The 22,674-nt window shown below is 32.5% G+C and overlaps 1 protein-coding gene across 1 annotated transcript in view; it reads left to right on the top strand.

Moving 5' to 3' along the window:
• EDIL3 (EGF like repeats and discoidin domains 3) overlaps nt 1-22,674 on the top strand; it is a 501,725-nt gene that overhangs the window by 288,870 nt on the left and 190,181 nt on the right. Inside the window, exon 5 of the mRNA XM_049766060.1 lies at nt 3,860-3,973. Within this exon, the coding sequence (XP_049622017.1) occupies nt 3,860-3,973 (114 nt within the window). The remainder of the gene's footprint in view (nt 1-3,859; nt 3,974-22,674) is intronic.

The following is a 22,674-nucleotide window of genomic DNA, read 5'->3' as shown; positions in this document are numbered from 1 at the left end:
CCAATTATACTCTTATCTATTCTTCCTCTCTTTTACTTCATTTCATCCTCCCTTTTTTTAATTTAAAAGGGATTTTATAAAGTTTCATGGAAAAACTCATATTTAAACTCTGTCACTCACTCAGACTAGATAGTGGTCAACAAGTAGTTATATTTGCTGAGAATGAGGAATTTGTTCTCAATTTAAAAATCCAGTATCCAATAAGGCTGATTTTTAAAGCAATTCTCAAAGTTAATTATAGAAGCAACGACTTCAATAAATGGGAGATAAGGTGGGTTTTTTGGGGGGGTTTTCTTTTTTTTTTTTGGTTTTTGGTGCACACCTGGTGACACTTAGGGGTTACTTTTTGCTTTGCGCTGAGAAATCACGCCTGGCTTGGGGAACCATATGGTACACCAGGGATCGAACCATGGTCCGTCCTAAGCTTGTGCTGGCAAGGCAAATACCTTAACACTTGCACACCGCTTTGGCCCCAAGATAAGGTTATTCTGAACAGATTATAATTATGACAAATATAGCAGTACATACACTTTGAAACTGTTCCTTCAGGTTTTTCTTATTTATAAAAATGTTATTATTGCAAACTATTTGAAAAAAATGCATGCTCTTCTCATAATGAGAGTACTTTGATCTATGACAAAGTGAAGTATGTATGATTTATTACAAAGATGTTTAATTTTCATTTTATGGCATTATATTCTGTGAATACTTATGTCTAGCTTTTAATTAAACATGATTTATACAAATTGAGGTCTGTTTCCATTTAGACTGCTTTCAGTGTTAATCACAGTGTAAGTAGCCTTCACCACTGAAAGCATTCCTACATGATACTAATATTTAAATGCTTCTATGTGATTTATGTCTGAGCTCTAATGTTACTAGATACATAAATATGGAGAAATATTTTAGATATTTTCTACTATATTCAAAAAATAACTAGTTTACTACTACGAACATTTTACAAATTAATTTGAAAGGTAGATATTTTGTTTGTTTTTGTTTTGGGACCACACCTGGAAGTATCCAAGGCATACTCTTGGCTCTTCACTTAGGGATTGCTCTTTGTAGGAATTGGGGTTATCATCTGGAGTGATGGGGATTAAATTAAGCTTTTTTTTTCCCCTGCAAATTCAGGGCATTCCCTTGTTTTATTTTCCTGTGTACTACAAGAGAGTGAGATCACCTAATATCTGTTCTTTCTCTGACATACTCCACTTAACATAATATCTTCCATTTCTATCCAATTTGCAGCAAGATGCAAGATTTCATCTTTTTTTATATCTATTTAGTATCCATGTGTGTGCATTTTCATGTGTTTTTTTTTCACAGCTTATATATATTTATCTGTCATTGTTTGTTTGGTTTGTTTCCATATCCTGGTTTCTGTGTTAAATGTTCCAGTGAACATAGGTATACATATATCTTTTTTGAATTAATGTTTGTATATTATTATGAAGGATGCCAAGTAAAGATAATAGACACATTACTAAGTGGCTGAACATTGACATTGTCTTAAATTGCCCTGACAACAAAAGTAAGAGCACAAGTCAAGTGAGAGATTCTAATGATGGATCACATGTTTAATCTCCTACATTCAATACCTTGCACTGTAAGCAATGTACACCTCAAGGCTGCCAGTATAGCTCCGGTGACTGATGCTTTCTGAGATCATAGGGCAGGCTGTACTATTTACCCAGGGCTGGCACTGCAAATAAAATCATCAAGCCACTGGGATGAGCACTGGATTTTGCCCTTATAAATTAATAAATAAATAATTTAAAGATGATTTTTGTACCATTTGAAAAAATTAATGAAAATAATTTACATTAGTCACACAACGACAAAAAAGAGCAATAACTTATCAGAAAAGAAAAACAATTTTTCTGACTTTCCTCCTTTCCCCTTTTTATTCTATAGTGCTAGGTATTTGGATGTTCTGTTGTATTTTAATCAATTTCTTTCAGAGATTATTAGGTCTTGTTTTTAACCCTTTATTTGATGTGATACGATGCTCTAACCACTTGATTTTATTTTTTTGTTGTTGTTTTGGGGCAACCCTAGTTGGCACTAAACAATACTCCTGACTGTGCACTCAGAAACCAATCCTGGCAGGTTAGTGAGACCAAATGCCAGGGATTGTAAACCTGGGATGGTCTTGTGCAAGGCCAATATCCTACTGGTTGTGCTATCACTCTGACCCCTAATTTAGATTCTTTTTGAGCATAGTTATATTTTGTATAAATATCAATCCACAAGTTGTGAAAGCCCTCCAAAAGTTAAAATAGTACTTGGTTTCCAGAGAAGTTTATCACTTGCCTAAGGAAACATTTCATAGCAAATTTCGAAAGGAAGATTGACTGACTCTATTTGCCAACTCTGTCAGGAAATCGGTATTAGTATTGAATGATCTTTCAATAAAGTGTAAAATTTGCAGAACCACAAAGAAAATTACATACAGGGTGGGTCTGCATTTGTGAGGATCAGTCTCTAGTTGAAGGTGTCAAAGACATAGAAACAGGCTTTCCCTTAGTAACGTTTAGTTCTGTGGAAGATTTCAAGGAAAAATGGAATCAAGGGAATAGGAGAAAAGATGAAAATAGAGTGATAGGAAGAAAAAAATAGGGGAAGTGCTGTGAGTCTTCCAACTAGCTTTATTAGCTCCTACAAAGCCAGAATTGTGCTGTGCTTAGGTGGGAAGGGTGTGTAAATACTAGTGATCAATATTGGATTAAATTAGTCATGATTTCTTTATTTTTGGATCAAAATAGTAATCTCTGTTTCCGTTGCACAAAATTAGCATGGAAATTAGCATAATTTCCTGAATGTTTTATATTTCATATAATTTTTACATTAGGTTTAATAATGGTGTATCAAAGGTAACTCCCATTAGTCATACTAACTTTAGAAACTCTAGAATGAGATTAGGAAGTGATCATCATTTACATTTATTATACTTTGCATGTAAAGAGCTTTAGCTATTAGCCCTAATTTGCTTCTCATTGCATTCATCAAAGGCAAACTATTTAGAAACTAAAACATCTCTTTCAGTTAAAATTTTAATGAATTAAGATGAAATGAGACAGCGTTAATTGGCAATTGTTGCTGCAGGGGAGGTTTCTAAGCCTTGTAACTGATACCAATTCATCTCTCTATCAAGGTTAATTTGTCTGATGTAATTCTAAAAGATACACGAAATATTTCCCAAACTATTCCTATTTATTTTTCAGAATTGTAGACTTGAGTTCTTTTGGTCTTTCATTTGGATTCTCAATTCCATCTGAATTGACTTAATTTGGTTAATAAAACCCTGATTTTTAAGCAATATTTTGTATTATTGATTTTATACATTCACACATAGTAATAACAGCACTTAGATTTTTGTTTTATTTACAATGTCTAAACACATCTCTAAGCAATCTATTTTTATATTTATTTTGCTTTTTATTTTTTTAGTTTGGGGGCTATACTTATTTCAATGATATTTAGTGATTACTTTTGTTTATATTATTTTTGGTAGGACACACCCAGAAGCATTCAGTTGTTACTTCTAGTTCTGCATTCAGAAATAATTCCTTGCAGGCCTGGAGACCAGAAGGGATGTGCATGATCAAACCCAAGTTGTCTATGTGCTAGGCAAATACACTACTATTGCTCTGGGCCCCCTCAGGAATTGTCTTTGGTGTTATACAGAGGAATACTCCTGGCGGTACTCAAGGGACCATATGGGATGCTACTTGTGTGAGTTGCATCAGTTGTGTCAGTTGCGTGCAAGACAAACATTCTACTCTCTATACTTTCACTACAGCCTCTGATCCTTTTTCTTAACAAGTTCTCTTGCTCTTTTTTGTCTTTTCTTTAGATATTAATGAATGTGAAGCTGAACCTTGCAGAAATGGTGGAATATGTACAGACCTTGTGGCTAACTATTCTTGTGAGTGCCCAGGTGAATTCATGGGAAGAAACTGTCAATACAGTAAGTATTTATATGTAAAAAATTATAGTTAAATTTATATATAATATTTTATTTATATCACTTGTATTTATTGCAAATCTAAATTTAATGTAATTTGTTTCAAGAATTCCTCATTCCTTGAAATGGCACACTTCATACTTATTATTGCTATGATATTAATGTACATTCCTTCTGCAGGATAGATCTCACTGAATACAAAGCATGAATTATAGTGGCATAAAAGGAATGAAAAAAATAATTTCTTTGAAAGCCAGGCACAACTTTCTTGAGAATTCATTTTAATGTTGAATATATATAAAATCTACATTTCTAGCACCAGAATAGCTACTCTGGTTTACACAATAAACTCATAAACTCTAAACAGGTAATTGCTATTACAAACAAAAAAAGATGTTGAGAGAAGAAGGGATTATGCCCTATACACTAATAAACATTTTACAATCGAATAATTTTATCTGTAATCTTAAATTAATAAAGTAGGGAGATAATCAAAATTCAAGATAATAATTTGCCTGAAGCACAAATAATCAAAAACACCTCTCCCTCTTCCAAGCAGCAACAACAAAAGTAAGCAACGTTTTCAATGAAATGTTTTCTATTCGAAATCAAGTAATCTCTGCTAAAGATAAACAAATATACTTTATACCCCTATCTTTTATCCATACATACAATCTTTATCTCATACACACACCTTTTTGTTTAGTTACAGTAAACATTTCATGCCTCCTGTCTTCATTATATTTCAACATTTATAAATAAAACTGGTAAAGGAGGCCAGAGAGATAGCATGGAGTTAGGGTGTTTGCCTTGCATGCAGGTGGTTTGAATCCCAGCATCCCATATGGTCCGTCGAGCCTGCAAGGAACGATTTATGAGTGTAGAGCCAGGAGTAGCCCCTGAGCACTGTTGAGTGTGACCGAAAAAACAAAAACAACAGCAAAAAAACTGATAAAATTATTGAATAATTTATTTGAGTTATGTAAATAAACAAGATTATTGAAGACTAATTTTCCTAGTCCAGAAAATTTTAATTAAAATACTGAAATTGAGAATATAAAATAAAAACCTTAAAATAAAGAGGACATTTTATCTAAGGTTAAAAATAATACTTGATGCTGAAAAGATAGCACAGATGTTAAATCTTGCCTAGTGTGCGATAAAATCAGGTTTAAATGCCCCCACCACATATGTTCCCGTTACCCAGCAAACTGAGCACTAAATACAAAGCCAGTAGTAAATCCTGAACAGTGACAGATGTGGTTCAAGCACTCCTCCCCAAAACTACCCAACATAATAACTGTACAAGGGCATTTAGCATAAGTTGAAAGGACCTGCAGATATTGTTGAATGGATGAAAATGACAGGGTAAATAAATAGGTTCATTATGCAACCAGATAAACTGATAGACAACCAATCAACTAACAGAAACTATTTGGTAAATTCAACTTTAATGAAGATTTAAGTGTGTCTATATGCACACCAAGCACCGCTCTTGTGTCCCTTTCTTAAATTTTTGAGGCTTGCAAAAGGCTGTCTAATCATTGGAACTTGTACTAAAAAGTATCCTTAAGATTTTGTGAATAAACATATGGTTGCCATGAATAAGAACAAAAAATATGATCCCAATGATTGTTTTTACTGAATCTAAAATATGATAACAGATTAAGTGATCTCCAGGTAATACTGAATTTAGAAGCACATAAAACAATACCTTCATAAGATCCCATTCAAGGTAGAATAAAGACATCTTTGACCCACAGGATTCTTGGACTGTGGAAAATAGGATGAGAACTTCCTATTTTACAAAAAGGAGCATTGTAGAGAGAACATACAATTAGAAACCTGCCAAAGGCAAAAAGAACCACTCTCAGGCACTCAAACTCTACCTCTGGATGAGCCTAAGAAATGGAATTTGCTGGTGTAGATGTCCATAGAGAAAAGCTTAGAGTCTTCTGAAATCAGATACAATGAATATTAAGGCCCTCAGGTTTCCTGTGCACATATGACCTGGTTATATTTCTGACTCATTTCCTCACCTCTTTTCTGAACTTTTAGATTAATTTTTGGCTACTCTGCCCGTCTCTCTTCCTACCCTAGCCTGGTTTACATTTTACACATTCTTACTATGCCCTAATTTTTTTATAACAGATTGCTATAATAACATAATTATAGTACTTGTATATGCTCAATGAATAAAAATTATCTTACTAAAATGTATTCATAACCTCCCAAAACCCAAACTTGATATCCTCAAATTGATAGTCTTCTTAGACTATTTTTATCATGAATCACTGATGCATAATATATTTGCTTTTATACATTATTTTATGTTTATTTATCCAGTGGAAATATGAGTGATAACTTTTACTTTTTTTACCATTAGGTATTATGTCTTATTTTATCAGTATATGCAATTACTTTCATGCTATTTTTCAATTGAATTTTAATTTTTAAGTGATATTCTTTTTTTTATCTTTATCCAGTACAATAAAAATTGCCTTGCATATAACTTTGGCACTCATTAATGCTATTGCACATTAAATTGCTTTATTTTTATTTGATAAAATATTATAGAGTTCTATATTTCAATAAAGGTACACCGATAGATTTAAAGTAAGAGATAAACAAGTACTATGTTTTTCATTTTCATTCATCTCTGCATAGAAATTTCTTGAATATCTTAAATCAGTTCACTTATTTCTCATTCATTTAAAATAATCAGTAGACACAAACAAATACTGTGCTATAGTTTACTGTTAATACTAATGAGCCTTGATGTTTAACAAAAGGAAATACTGAAGGAAACATTTATCATGATGTAGAATGACCTTGAAAGATGCCAATTAACCATCAAAACCTTTGCTTTTATAGAATAGAGAAATATTTTAGTTTGCTGGAGTACATGCTTTGAAAGCAGGAGCCACTGATATTGTCTCTGCACCACATGTCCCCTGAACACTACCAACATGTGGTCCCTAAGCATTTTACAGGAATATTATTCAAGTACTGCATTTGCTTCCATTATATATGTAGAATCATATATATGCACTATATATTACATATATATATGCACTATATATGTACATATATATATGCACTATATATTACAGGAATATTCTTCAAGTACTTCATTTGCTTCCATTATATATGTAGAATCATATATATGCACTATAAGTATGTGTAGGAACACACACATATATGTTCTTCTTAGACCTTAATCCACTCAGCCTTTTCCACATTTTGTCAGAATTCATAAGAATTTATCATTATTTCTATCATAATTCAAAAACATATGAACATTTATTTCCCTGCAGCACTTTGATCAATAGCCAAGATAACAACCCAATGAATGGACAGGTAATTTGTGCTATCTCTACACAATTGAAAAACATACGCTATAAAAGAAGTTACATTTTTTTCAGTCCAACACAACATAAATGGAACTGGAGGATATCATATAAACAAAATAAATAGTAGGAATAAGGAAAATACTGATAATATCATTGATCTGTTGAATACACAGTAACAAAAGAAAGTAATGCACAATGAAAACATCTTGACATTGGATTAGAAAACACATTACCAAACAACATGGAGAGTGATGGGAACAATATAAAGATGGACTCGAGGTGACTTAAGGATAGTGATGGAGGATTTTAGTAACTTTGGAAGTTGTGAGGTACAGTAATGGCATATCACTACCATAGATGTTAGCATATTATAACTGTGTTGCCTAAATTAAAATAAAAATATTACATACAAATGAAAACTTTAGCTATCAATAAATACTATAAAAGTTATATGCATATTTATTTTACTTAAATAGTTATATGCAAACTATTTGTGGTGAAACAATATTTTATTATTTATAAAGCTTGTGTGTTTATACCATTTTAACATATCTACTAAGTATTTTATAAAAAGATATATTTGGGGGGCCAGAGCGGTGGCACAGTGGTAGGGTGTTTGCCTTGCATGCAGCTGAACTAGAGCGGTTTAATCCCCTGATGCCCCACATGGTCCCCCAAGCCAGGAGCAATTTCTGAGCACAGAGCCAGGAGTAACCCCTGACCGTCATCAGATGTGCCCCCCCCAAAAAAAGAAAGAGGCTATTTCTATTGAACAATATCATTATATGATTATGAGATAATTATCTGTTATTCTATGATTCATAACTATTTAAATAAGGGATTAAATAGTTCTACCTGCAATTTCTTTCCTGATAATTTCTGTATACATTTCCAAATATAGACCTTATTTACTTTTTTATGTCTGTTTATTTTACTTTCATTTTGTACTGCACCAAATATAAAATTTTATTATATTTTGTGTAAATGGAAGTTACTTTTGGTTAACATATGAAAACAATTTATAAGTTCATTGAACTTATTGGACTGTTTAACATTTACTCTAATTAAATTTCTAATTTATGTACCTTTATTCTATTTAAATGATCACATGTTTAGACAGCCTTTTCATAAAAACTTGAGAAGAAAATGATGAATTAGAATGAGAAACATACTCTCATATAAGCAGAAACACTTTACATGTATATTTAAGAGAACATGATGTTTAAACTAAAGTAAGTACAATGGAAATTAATAGCACTTCATTAACTAATCTAAAAATAACTAGGATTGTCTTCATTTATTGGGCAATGTAGCCCACAAGAGTCATATACATTTTTTCTCCTGAGTATTTAAGTATGTCATGATTAAATTTTAGAAATGGCAGTCAAATTCATTTCTATTGCTGACACTATGTCTGGAAATTAAGATTGCTACCGAGGGAGCTCTTACAATGCAACATCACTAAACCATTATGCCAAAAAGTATTAAGACTGGGCTAATTTTAGATAGCTTTATTAAAGATGAAAATGAATATCCTCAATTGATGATATGGATATTTTTGCAAACATTTATGAATTTCATGGTTTTTAATGTTAAAAAATAATCTAGATAATTTTACAGTCCTTTGGAGAATTCTTATAAAGTTTGTTTGTTTTTTTTTTTTTTTTTTGGTTTTTGGGCCACACCCGGCAGTGCTCAGGGGTTATTCCTGGCTCCAGGCTCAGAAATTGCTCCTGGCAGGCACGGGAGACCATATGGGGCCCGGAGATTCGAACCGATGACCTCCTGCATGAAAGGCAAACGCCTTACCTCCATGCTATCTCTCCGGCCCGAATTCTTATAAAGTTTTAAGAACAAAAGATAATATGTGTGAGAATATTTTCAACATTATATAAATTATCATTTCCTTAGATGCTTTTCTCAAAGAGCTAAAACAGACTTTATTACAAATGAGTTTATATTTATAAATATGCTAATATATGTAAATTTATTCTCTATATTTTCTTTTGCTATGAGTGTATACTGATAAGTTTAACTCTATTTGTATAGGCCTCTACAGGAAATCTGCTAAAATAATTCCTAGTAAATATTAATGGTGTATAATATTTTAGGTAACAATAATAGTGTTTTAAATTTGAATATGCAAATAGTTTAAAACATATCGATTTACTCAATTACATCTTACTATCTTGTCAGCAGCTTATTGTCAAATGATTTATGTACTATGTGTATAGCTCTGTCGTGAGAATTTTAAATATCAATTGATTTTGTTCTCTCAGTAGTTGATCCTACACACTGACTTTATTTTATTGAGAAAATTGATAGACTTAGTCATTCAGTACTTTGTTCAGATTACCAGGGTAGGTCAACTACAGAACCTGGTCTTCATCCTAGGCATTGCAGTTTTAGAGCCAACACTCATTTCTAGGCATATTTGATCCTGGCCTAATAGTGTGTAAGGAATATTGCTTATTTTACTGTGTAGTGCAAAACACTTGAAGTTGAGGTCTACCCTTATGGAGAAGCAACAGAAACAGAGTTTGCTTTCAAATACTAATTGACTGACTTGGGACAACACTGGTGATACTCAGGACTACTTCTAACTACTTGTGTAAGGTCATTCCCATTGCTGCTGCAGCTCCATTTTCTGGAATGAACTCAGGGCCATTTCTCTGGCCCAAGAAACTGGGGCTTAACATTGATAATTTTCAATTTTAGCTACGTATCTGAAAAAATTAGCTTTCTCTTCTAAAACTCAGATTCTGCACCTATATGTGGAACTCATAATATAACTTTAATTGCATTGGTTATTTATATTCAAGTACAGTGAATAGTATATGTAAAATGCCTAGAAAAATATACATAGGTCAATAAATGTAATAAATGCAACAGAGTGTTTAAATAAATTGATTCATTTGAAAAGTCAACATCAGTATATTTCATCTTTTCAACTAAATACTTTATTTTATATTCCAGAAACCTATTTTTAGTAACTGTATATTCATAAGAACAATATATATATATATATATATATATATATATATATATATATATATATATATATATGAACAACATATTTTGGGCTGGAGCAGTGGCACAGCAGTAGGCCATTTGCCTTGCATGTGGCTGACCTAGGACAGGCTTTTTTTCGATCCCCTGGTATCCATATGGTCCCCTGAGCCAGGAGTGATTTCTAAGCTCATAGTCGGAGTAACCCAGAAGAATCACTATGTGTGGCCCAAAAACCAAAAACAAAACAAAACAAAACAAAACAAAACAAAACAAAAAAAACATATGTCATAAACTGCTCTTATAGCTTGCATTCCAACTATAGGAGAAAATAAACTTAGAAATTCCATGGCACTTAAGGATCCTTAAGAAAAACAACCTACTAAAACTTTTGAGGTTAACTTAAACTAGTAAGCATGTGCATGGAACTAGATAAATGTACTTTGCCCTCAATGTTTAAGGAGTTACATAAGTCTAATCTCTTTGGATTATATTGTGTGCTGCTGAGAAATAGTATGTAATACAACAGGGGATTTGAGAGACAAATTAATTGTATTGTACATGGGTTCAGTTTTGTTTTTCTTAATTTTCTTTGGTTGAAAGTTCAAGGCTGGGATATCAGTGATGGGACTACCAAGAATTCTGCTTATGGGTGATTGGGCTTCCACTGTAACTTTACCCTGTCCTCGAAAAGAAACTAATAAAAAAAAAAGAAAGAAAGAAATTCCATGGCACTAATATAATTTTAATAAATAAATATGAATTTAACCATTAGAGGTCTTAAGTGAATGTTTTTCCTTTTGAAGAATATGATCTCACACCTTTTAATCCACAAACTGATCATCTTGTTAATATATATACATATATATATATAAATATTTATTGTGAACAAAGTGAATTATGAATCTTTCACAGTAATATTTAAGGTACATAGTGACAATGAATCAGGGGCATTCCCACCACCAGTGTTGTCCTCCCTCCACCCCATTCCAGCATGCATCCTACATCTGTCTTCTTTGCTTCCTGGACTGATAGTGTATCTGGTCCTCTCTGTGTATAGCTTGTTGTAGATTGACTATCAATTCTGTTGCCATTGACTTTGTGTTTGGTGTTTAAGTCTGATGATTTTTTATTTCTACTCAATGCTCATAAGACCAATTGTTCCTGGCACCATTCATGTTTCCCCCTCAATTTATCAATTTATGAGACAGAACAAGATGATTTAAGTTATTTGGTTCTGTTTGTAAAAAAGAAAAGAAAAAAGAAAGGGAAGGAAGGAAGGAAGGAAGGAAGGAAGGAAGGAAGGAAGGAAGGAAGGAAGGAAGGAAGGAAGGAAGGAAGGAAGGAAGGAAGGAAGGCAGGCAGGCAGGAAGGAAGGAAGGAAGGAAGGAAGGAAGGAAGGAAAGAAGAAAGAAAGAAAGAAAGAAAGAAAGAAAGAAAGAAAGAAAGAAAGAAAGAAAGAAAGAAAGAAATAAAGAAAGAAACAAAGAAAGAAAGAAAGAAAGAAAGAAAGAAAGAAAGAAAGAAAGAGAGAGAGAGGAAAGAAAGAAAGAAAGAAAGAAAGAAAGAAAGAAAGAAAGAAAGAAAGAAAGAAAGAAAGAAAGAATGAAAGGAAGGAAGGAAGGAAGGAAGGAAGGAAGGAAGGAAGAAAGAAGAAAGAAAGAAAGAAAGAAAGAAAGAAAGAAAGAAAGAAAGAAAGAAAGAAAGAAAGAAAGAAAGAAAGAAAGAAAGAAAGAAAGAAAGAAAGAAAGAAAGAAAGAAAGAAAGAAAGAAAGAAAGAAAGAAAGAAAGAAAGAAAGAAAGAAAGAAAGAAAGAAAGAAAGAAAGAAAAGAAAGAAAGAAAGAAAGAAAGAAAGAAAGAAAGAAAGAAAGAAAGAAAGAAAGAAAGAAAGAAAGAAAGAAAGAAAGAAAGAAAGAAAGAAAGAAAGAAAGAAAGAAAGAAAGAAAGAAAGAAAGAAAGAAAGAAAGAAAGAAAGAAAGAAAGAAAGAAAGAAAGAAAGAAAACCTACCTGGGAGGAGTTCGTCTAGAGGTTAAAATATCAATTCAAAAAGAGAAAAAAGGGCTGTAAGGGTGGTGCTAGAGGTAATACATTTGCCGTGCAAATGCTAACCTAGGATGGTCCATGGTTTGATCCACCAGCATCCCATATGGTTCCCCCAAGCCAGGAGCAATTTCTGAGTACATAGCCTGGGATAAGCCCTCAGTGTCACTGAGTGTGACCCAAAAACCAAAAACCAAAAAAAAAAAAAAAAAAGGAAAAGAAAAAAAGAAGAAAATCATAAGAAAACAAAACAAACAAAATCCAAAATCAGCAACTACAACAAAGCACAACTGCAAAATTTTAGATTTTTATGTTTACAATTTCTATAAATTGGTCAAATATTTCAGAATGTAATGAATAGAAAAATATTTCAGAATGTAATGAATAGAAACTAACAATAAAATGAAATCATTTTCAGGATTTGTCATCCTATATATATTTTCAGATGGTTTATATTTATAACTGGTAACACTTAATTCCTACTCTCTTATGTTTAGATCTGATATTGGTATTAGAACAATTTAAATATACATTCTGCAATAAAAGTTTTCAAATAAGAGATTCTTACAAGGAAGTAAAATGAGAATACATAACAAATGCAAGCTGAACTTCAAATAAATCTACTATTGAAATGTCATTAATATGATGAATCATATAGTTGGGTAGCTTAGCCACAGGATTTTTTGTTTGTTTGTTTCTGGCTCATAACTGGCAACACTCAGGGGTTGCTCCTGGCTTCACACTCGGAAATCGCCCCTGGCAGGCTCAGGGAACCATATGGGATGTCTGGATTCGAACCAATGACCTTCTGCATGAAAGGCAAACACCCTACCTCCATGCTATCTCTCCGACCCCGCCACAATTATTTATTAAATTTTTTATTAGCAAATCTATGTGTGAGATTTTTAGAACATAAATGAATGAGTTAATTTTCTCAATCATTTATAGCAGGTAGTAGTTAAATCTGCTTAGGCAACAGTAATGATTAAAACAATTAAATTTTCATCCTCATGGAGCAAGCAATATAGTGGTAGAGGAAAAATTGAATTAGATAATAACTGATGGTAAGTGCTGTGAATGAAAAGATCAGGCTAAGCTAGGTGATCCTATTTTCCTGAGGAACTTAAGGAAGGAAACTTTAGAGAACGCAATACATCTAGGTGCTAAGTAAAGTGAGAAAGGATGGTGGAAATGAGAACTTAAAAAGGGTCACAAATTTAAACATAAATAGGCCTTTTGTCCTTAAGAATCTTCATACTTAACTGGGGCCGGTGTGGTAGGTAACTGGTACGGCATTTGCTTTGCCTTCACTGACCTAAGATGGACCCCGGTTGGATCCCCCGCATCCCATATGTTTCCCCAAACCAGGAGCGATTTCTGAGCACAGGCTCAGGAGAAACCCCTGAGTGTCACTGGGTGTGGCCCAAAAACCAAAAAAAAAAAAATTAATTATTAAAAGATGATTTATGATTGCTGTATAATTGTTATGTGATGAGGTATTCATGATGATTACTTACACTTTAGATCTTGGTAAATCAATAGCAAATAATATTTATAAATTTAAAAAGCATTGTGAGTTCCAGAGAGATATATCATTTCTTTGAACTATTTACTTTGTATGCAGGAGGCCCAGGAATAGTTTCTGGAAGTATGTATTTCCCTGAGTACTGCCATGTGTAATTCCCAAGGAAAGATAATTAGTAACCTCCATGAACAGTTGATTCCTAAAACCAAATAACTAAATGACTTTTAATAAATTATAATTATGTGTACTGTAATAAAATGTTGGAAGACAAAAAATAGAATGAAACTATAAATATAGAAATAATTCAATGAAAAGAAGAATCATTAAATCTTTAGACCTAAGTGTTTATTTGAAAAGTAAGGCACTTGAGTCGTATGTATGGCAGTCCTGCTTTCATAATTCAAATTCCATGTGTGATCTAAGCATCACCAGAGCATTCACTCAGAGCATAGAGCCAGATATTATTCCCGAGCATCACTGGATGCTGCCCCAAACACTCTCTTTCCCACAGAAAGTTATTATTTCTAATCTGAATTTTATTCTGATTTAAAAAACTTTTCTTTTAGATATTTGAAATAGAAGTTTTTTAGCAATGAGTTATGTTTTTGAAATGATTGCCTAATATACATTTAAAATTACTGAACTGAGCTGGTGTGATCATACAGCAGGTAAGGGACTTCTCTTTGATGATACTGACATGGGTTCAATTCTTGGTATTCCATATAGTCCCCTCCATGCCCTCCGAACCCTTCCTGGAATGACTCCTGAGTGTAGAGACCGAGTAAATCTGGAGCACCCACTGCCTGGTGTGGCCAAAAACAGACAGAGCAAATCTGGAGCACCCACTGCCTGGTGTGGCACAAAACAGAATGAAACAAAACAAACAAAAGTTTTCATACCTTAAAATACATGAAATAGAAAGTGACCAGACATGTAGGTTAAAATGATAAAATGCATATCTAGAATATCTGAATTTGATCTCTGAACTTGCATAAAAGACCATTAAGCACTGTCATTACTACAGTTATGGTATTCACTAGCCCTGCATGTGAATCATAATCTTGGACCTGCTTTCTCCAACTAAAATATGGTCCCAATTAAAAAATATAATAATTATATAGGAATTTCTCCAAAACTCCAGTAAGTCAGCAGGAAGATAATTTATCTAAATCTTTTATCTTTTGTAAAGATGTAAAGTTGTATCATCACAACTATGTGTGATGGTAGTTTTATATTTAAGATTATTTACTGCCATATAGATGATCTGTAGCCTCCATAATTTCCACATAAATATGTAATTCTAAGTGAGAATTTCCGTATTTATATAATTGAGTAGAAAACATTTTAACTTGATTCCTCACATACATTTTAGAAATATGACAATAATTTCAGAAAAACAAAACCAGAAAATACTATGGCAAGTATATTAATAGTACTTGAGAAAAAAAATAATTCCACTATTACAGCAGGAAGTCTTTGCAACAATAAACACACACAAAATAGACACAAAGACAAAATTAGATTTTCTGTGTCTGATACAGAAATTCTATCTTCAATCAGATGCCTCTGGGTATATTTTTTCATCTGTTGCCTAACAGTTTTATACAGGCATATTACACTTTGAAAATTCACCTGCTATATGTTAAAGTAATAATATGAAAGAAAAGGCAGGGAAAAAATCTGAAAAATATTCTTATAGACACTCTAGGACTTTCTGAATACTTTTAATAAATTGAATCAGACTTCCATTATCTGATGGCTTGTGTTTGATTACAAAAATAATTATTGAAGCAACCAATAAGATTTACTTGATTTTAAAATTATGTCAAAATTTCTATTATGAGCTAAACTGCTTACGTTCAGGGATTTAAATTTAGTCTCACATTTATTCTACAGGCTAAAGCTCACTCCATTTCAAATATAAAGTTACAGGGAGAGTTTAGGAACACGATAATTGGATTTAGCCCTCATAAAATTTAGATCTGTGGTGTATGATTGAAAAATAATGCATTTCTCTGAGACTGAAAATATCAGTTATCACCCTATCCATAGTTCTTTGCAAAGAAGAAGTTGGATAAATCATAAAAAGTATGCACAATATAGAAAAGTACAAAATCATTTTGGGGGTATTTAGATGAAATGTTAGGTTTGATTGTGAAAGTGAGGGAAAATGACTATTTTATTTTGTAGTTGAGAAATTACAGAAAAGTACAGTGGTTTCTGCTTCTATCATATCAACTGAAGTGCTTAAATAAATGTTTTCACACACACACACAAAGACTATTCCTAGTCTTTTTACTACAGATAGAAAGTTTTACAATTGACATAATTTCCTGAAACCCCAATTTTTTAAATAATTTCAATAGCAGTGTAGTGGCAACCATGAACTAATTTGAATGGGTGACACCAAGAGCTTACATGACTAAACTATAATTTTCAATCAAATCTGCTGATTTGGAAGCAATAAAAACAATGAGACATAAAATGTATAAACTCAAAGCTTCCAAAGAAAAGGATAGGAGTACAACAGCCTCATTTCCTACAGAAATTTAAATTGATTGAAATTTTAGGTATAATTTGTATCTCCTGGAAAGGTAGTATAGCTAATTTGTAAAATGCAGATGGTAGTCTTAAGGAAACATTAGAAATAAAAATTTGGATACAGGGATCTGATGAAAATTGTGAAGTAGTACAATTAAATGCTGTTGCTAAACGAGAAAAATCTGTAAAGAGCATAATATTACTAAATATAGAATTTGATACAGGTAAAGAGGTCTATTTCAAATTAAAAAATAAAAGAGAAAGTAATATAATAAAGAATAAAGAAAGGGAAACAAAGAATGACTCCAAAAGTGTAACTGTTGACAAATGGATACTTAAGAAATGCTTTTTTAATTGTCTTTAATAATTATAAAGAATAGTAGAAGAAAAATACCAGGATGTTCTGACTAAACAAGTATTGAGTAAAAAATAATAGCTACAGTTTGCTCCTCCCAGGTTATAGTACACTCTACAATGAGTATATCTTAAACCCCAAAGAGGTTTTAAAGTGGCCAAGGACCTAAAAATAAATTTCATAATAGTTACCTTAATAGCTTCATCGGGTCAATAATACACATTCTTTTTAGTGTTCCAAGAGGAATGAACACATAAAGTATCCAACTTAAAAATAAATTGAACTTGAGGAATATAGTTCTATAAAAAGAAGTAGAACCAGGGCAAAGACTGTAAATCCAGTACTAAAATTTAAGGAATACAGGAGCTGGGACCAAAAAAAATAAATAAATAAATAAATAAATAAACTGTTCCTACAAAAAATAAATGTTAAAACTATAGTTATATAAGGATTCCTATAAATAGCCAGCTCTACAAAACACTCAGAAATTGAAACTGCAACTCTAGCTCTAAGAAATCCAAGGATGTTTGTGAAGGTTTGCTAAAAGAAAATTGCTTTATATTTTTTCTGGTCTTCTTGGGAAGACAGTATTTTTTAAACATCCATAATGTGATTGTTATATAAATAATGGTCTATCCTATCTATTTGGGCGTAACTTAATAATGCCATTTTATTTTATTTTAAAATTATTCCTACATTTTATTATCAGTTTTCCATTCACAAAACCTGAGCACTTCCCAGTAGAAATTAATATAAAAACAGATGCATTGATAACTTTAAGTGCTTCATGTAAAATTTATAACCTAGGGTACAAAACCCTAAAAGGATAATTGGATAAAATTTAACATGTCTTTTCTCTATGATGATGAACCATAATTTATGCATATCACAATAATATTTAAAATACAGTGATAACCTATTATAGATGTAAACAACATTGAATCTATGTCATTAACAATACTAATGACTCTATCACTAAAATCAAATATTTTCTTTTCATGATATATAGTTTACACATACTTAATCATACATAACTTGTCACTCATATAAAATTTACTGACACTTCTGCTATTTAATGTTAATAAATATATATTACCATTACACATTATTAAAACATTTGCTAGTTATCATGTTTTTGGTCATTTCATTTTACTCACTAAAAAGCATTGTTATAAGAAAGAGTTCTAGATTTTATCACAATGATAATAGGAGACAGCATGAAGTAATCTATTAATCAGTTTCTAAAGGCATTTTGCTTGTAAAATCTGGATGAAGATTTGGAAATAAAAAGAGAAAAGCGAAATATTTTCAGTGAATTCTGATCCCAGCCTTTGTATATTTATCATTAGTTCCTTGTATATTTAAAATACCAGAACCTGCCCAGTGGGTAAAACATTTGCCTTGCATGCAAGAGACCCAGGTTCTATTCCAGCTACTCATTATGGTCAGCCAGGAATGATTTCTGAGCACAGTGCCAAGACTAACCCTGAGTGCAGCCTAATGTGGGACCAAAATCAAAATAAACAAACAAATAAATAAAGTTAAATAAAATACCAGAAGCTGATAACTTAAGCTTTTGAAATATTTTTTCTAAACAGGTCTGAGTTTTTCTAAACATCCCTGCATGCTACCAAACAAAGCAGAATTAACAAGGCATTTCTTTTGTTTTTTGTTTTTGTTTTTGTTTTGTGGTACACACCTAAGGCTTAGTCTTGGCTCTGTACTCAATAGCCTCCTATAGCTTCAAGCACTACTTGAAGTGGAATCAAACCTCTATCAGCCCTGTGTACAGCAAGTTCCCTATCTATTATTCTTTCCCTTCTGTTCAAAATTGAGAAACTTGAAATTCTCGGGGAAAAAAAGGTAATTTATTCTGTGAGTACTATGCTTTTTTTATTCTGTGAGTACCATGCTGTTTAAACACACACACACACACACACACACACACACACACACACACACACACACACACACACACACATTGACAAAAAATAAACTCATGAACATTTTGTCTTACCAGAATCACTGTCTGTAGGTGAGTATACTCAAGTCTTCTAGTAGGAATATTAAATTAAATGAAAACCACTGATTATTTATTTAAATGAAAATATGCCTTTTGTTGAGAATCTTGAACTCACACAAAGGAAATGATTCTTAATTACCTAAAGAAAACAACTGCTAATTTACATTTTTAGTTGTTCACAGCAATCTCAAAGATTTAAGATGTGATCAATAAACACATATTTTAGTCTACTCAATTTTTGTTCTTTTTTTGTTTTTTTGGGGTCACACCTTGAAGCACTCATAGGTTACTCCTAGCTCTGCACTCAGAAGTCACTCCTGGCAGGCTCGGAGGACCATATGGAATGCTGGCTGCATGCAAGGCAAATGCCTTACAACTGTGCTATCACTCCGGCTCCTTGAATTTTGTTTGTAATATCAGACTTGGTTTGTGTCTGGAGTAGTGCAAGCTTTCAAAGGAGTCAGAGAGATAGCATTGCAAGGAAAAAAGCTTGCCTTGTACTTGGCCTAATTGAATTCAATCCCAGCAATCTATATTGATATTCAGAGTCCCAGCAGGAATAGACCCTGAAATCACTGCAGGGTGTGGATTCAAACTAAAAGACATTTACCAGTTTCCCAGACCCATGCAATTATATTGCTAAGGAGAGTGAGATTCCACAGATCTTTGTGTAGAATAAACGAATTGGAATGGCTGTTCTTATCGAAATACGCAACACCTGGTTGTTGATAATAAAACATAAGAAATACGGCTCTAAACTCTGGAAAAAACTAAGATGCCCTTCAACAGACAAATGGCTAAAGAAACTGTGGTACATATACACAATGGAATTTTATGCAGCCGTCAGGAGAGATGAAGTCATGAAATTTTCCTTTACGTGGATGTACATGGAATCTATCATGCTGAGTGAAATAAGTCAGAGGGAGAGAGAGACACAGAATAGTCTCACTCATCTATGGGTTTTAAGACAAATTAAAAACATTATTGCAACAATCCTCAGAGACAAAGAGAGAACAGCTGGAACTTCCAGCTCATTTCATGAAGCTCACCACAAAGAGTGTTGAATGCAGTTATAGAAATAACTACACAGAGAACTAACACAATCATGTGAATGAATGAGGGAACTGGAAAACCTGTCTCTAGTACAGGTGGGGGTGGGGTGGAATGGAGGGAGATTTGGGACATTGGTGGTGCGAATGTTGCACTGGTGAAGGGGGTGTTCTTTACATGACTAAAACCTAATCACAATCATGTTTGTAATCAAGATGTTTAAATAAATATATATATAAAAAGAAATAAGGCTCTGATAAAAATTTTGAGACATTTTAATTACAAGGAAAACAGGCCAAATTAATTTCTTTAATTAGGGGGGCAATTTAAAAAATATGTTTGAACCAGTATGTAAAGAAGGCATATCGACCTTTTGGGGCTTCTGTTTTTTATTCTCATACCCTTTGTTTCCGTGCTTTGAAAACTCAGAAGTTCCCATGTTCTCCCAGAGACGTTTGATTTCTACCTAAATTTTCACTCTATTCACTCCTTTGCTTGAAAGGTCATTTTAGTGTATTCGAATATAGCTTCTATTCTTCAATTATAACAATATATTTACTTGAAGTGACTTCTTTTAATGAATAATAAGTAGTGCAATGAATTATACAGGAAAAGGTTACTTGCAAAATGACAGTCAGCTTGTAATTGTACCCAAGATGAAAACAATTCATTTACTTTAAACTGTTCTTAGCATTGCAAAATATCAGCCTTTTATACACATTTTAACCTCTTTTGTTGTCTGGTGGATTTTCTCACAGGCACTTAGAGTGAGTTCATTCATTATGCAGAACTCTGCAGTCACTATAGAGTGATTCATTGTAACCTTAGCTGTTTTATCTAGTGCTAACAATTAAAACTCTTTTAATTTGCTCAGTGTAATAAATTTTAGGAAAAAGTATTATGAAGTACACCATAAAATTGTGTCCAAAGAAATGGCTAAGCAATAAACACACATACACACACACACAAAATTATTTTCTTCATCTGATTGTGATCCAAAAAATTAAATTCTTTGGTTATGGCTTACCTGTACCTATTAGAGATTCACCAGTTTTTCAGCTTATCTGCTCTACTAAGAAATACAAAATTAAAACTTGTGACCAAAAAAACCTTTGATTTATGCTCAATAATATTTTTGAAATTATGATCCATTTCAAATCATTGCTTTGTTAGTAATAATAGGTAGATGGCTCAAAACAAGAGTATTATTATCTCACTATAGTCTACTAAATTAAAAATAGCTCAAAAACAGTAGGGAAGATTTAAATACTTTGCCATTCAAAAAATGTTACCCACACCAGAAAAAATATATCTAAATTAAACCATCCCAGTACTGATTATCATTGAGATACTCCCTAGAATTCTCAAGAAAGCCTGGTGACACACCCAGCCATACTCAAACCAGGTATTAACCTGAGTGTTGAGTGCATGGGCCTTATAATACAGTTTAATAATGCTTGACCCTGCAGTGCTGGGCAACATCCATGTGATCCCCACAACATTTAAGGACTACCAAAGTTACACACACCAATATGCAGTATTAGAAATCAACTTTAGGCCATTGAACCTATTATCCTGATTCTAGGATATCATACTCCTCATACTTAATATTTTCTCCTCTCTGAGGAAGTACTCAGAAGACCATATGTGATGCTGGGTTTGAACTAGTGTTGACTGCATGCAAGGCTTGTGCCTGAACAACCAGTACTCTCTCTGGTACTCTAGTAGGAGTTGTAATTCTAAATAAATATGGAGAAAACTGGAGTAATAGTACAACAAATCAGGCACTGGAGTTTGACTCCCTGCATCTTATATGGTCCCCCAAGCTCCTCCTTGAGTAATTTTTGAGTATAGAGTCTGAGCACCTTCTGGTGCTCAAAGTAAAAATAAAATAAAATAAAATAAAATAAAATAAAATAAAATAAAATAAAATAAGCAAATAAATAAATATGTGGATTAATGCAAGATAAATACTGCATAATTCCATATTGTTCAGATAATAAGTGCAAGGCATTACTACTTTGCTATTGTTTCTGTCAGGCCTTGTCTATGGTAGTAGTGTATGTATATCTCCACAAATTAGTCAACTCACATCTCTGTTTAAGTGTTGAATAATTGATTACTAAATAGGATATATAGTGTTTTACACACATTCACACATACATACATATTCTTAATTAGAAAATAGTTAAATTATATTTTTTCTAGTTACAATTATACATCAAGTATATAGTGTTTTACACACATTCACACATACATACATATTCTTAATTAGAAAATAGTTAAATTATATTTTTTCTAGTTACAATTATACATCAAGTAGGTTCAAGAATATCTCTATGCCATTTAACAGCAAGTAATAGTGTCTGATAGTCCACTTGTAAAGCCTTTGACATTTCACTTGTTTTGAAAGACACTTAAGTCTATTTTCTTCTAATTATAAAAGTAATATGTATCTTAAAATATATTTGGAAGACAGAAATGTAATTCACTAAATTTTTACCTTGAAAATTGAACTCAATATTATGTAGCATGATATTAAGGGCCATTGTTTATTTTTGCATTTTTCTTTTTACGTTATATCTTGTCTAAATGGACAAGTTAGTCTAAATGAACTAATCCTTTACAGACCTAAAAATCACTCCTGGTTTGGGGATCATATGCGATGCCTGGGAATTGAAAGGCGATCTGTCCTAGGTTAGCAAATGCAAGGCAGATGCCCTACTGCTTGCACCATAATCCGGCCCCGACCTAAATTTTTCAAGAATATTTTTTCCATAGTGTATTTCTTTGCTTTGTTTTTAAA

Source organism: Suncus etruscus, chromosome 2 (genome assembly GCF_024139225.1).
Source record: "Suncus etruscus isolate mSunEtr1 chromosome 2, mSunEtr1.pri.cur, whole genome shotgun sequence".
NCBI classification, from domain to species: domain Eukaryota; kingdom Metazoa; phylum Chordata; class Mammalia; order Eulipotyphla; family Soricidae; genus Suncus; species Suncus etruscus.
This window is presented reverse-complemented; position numbering and strand designations above follow the sequence as displayed.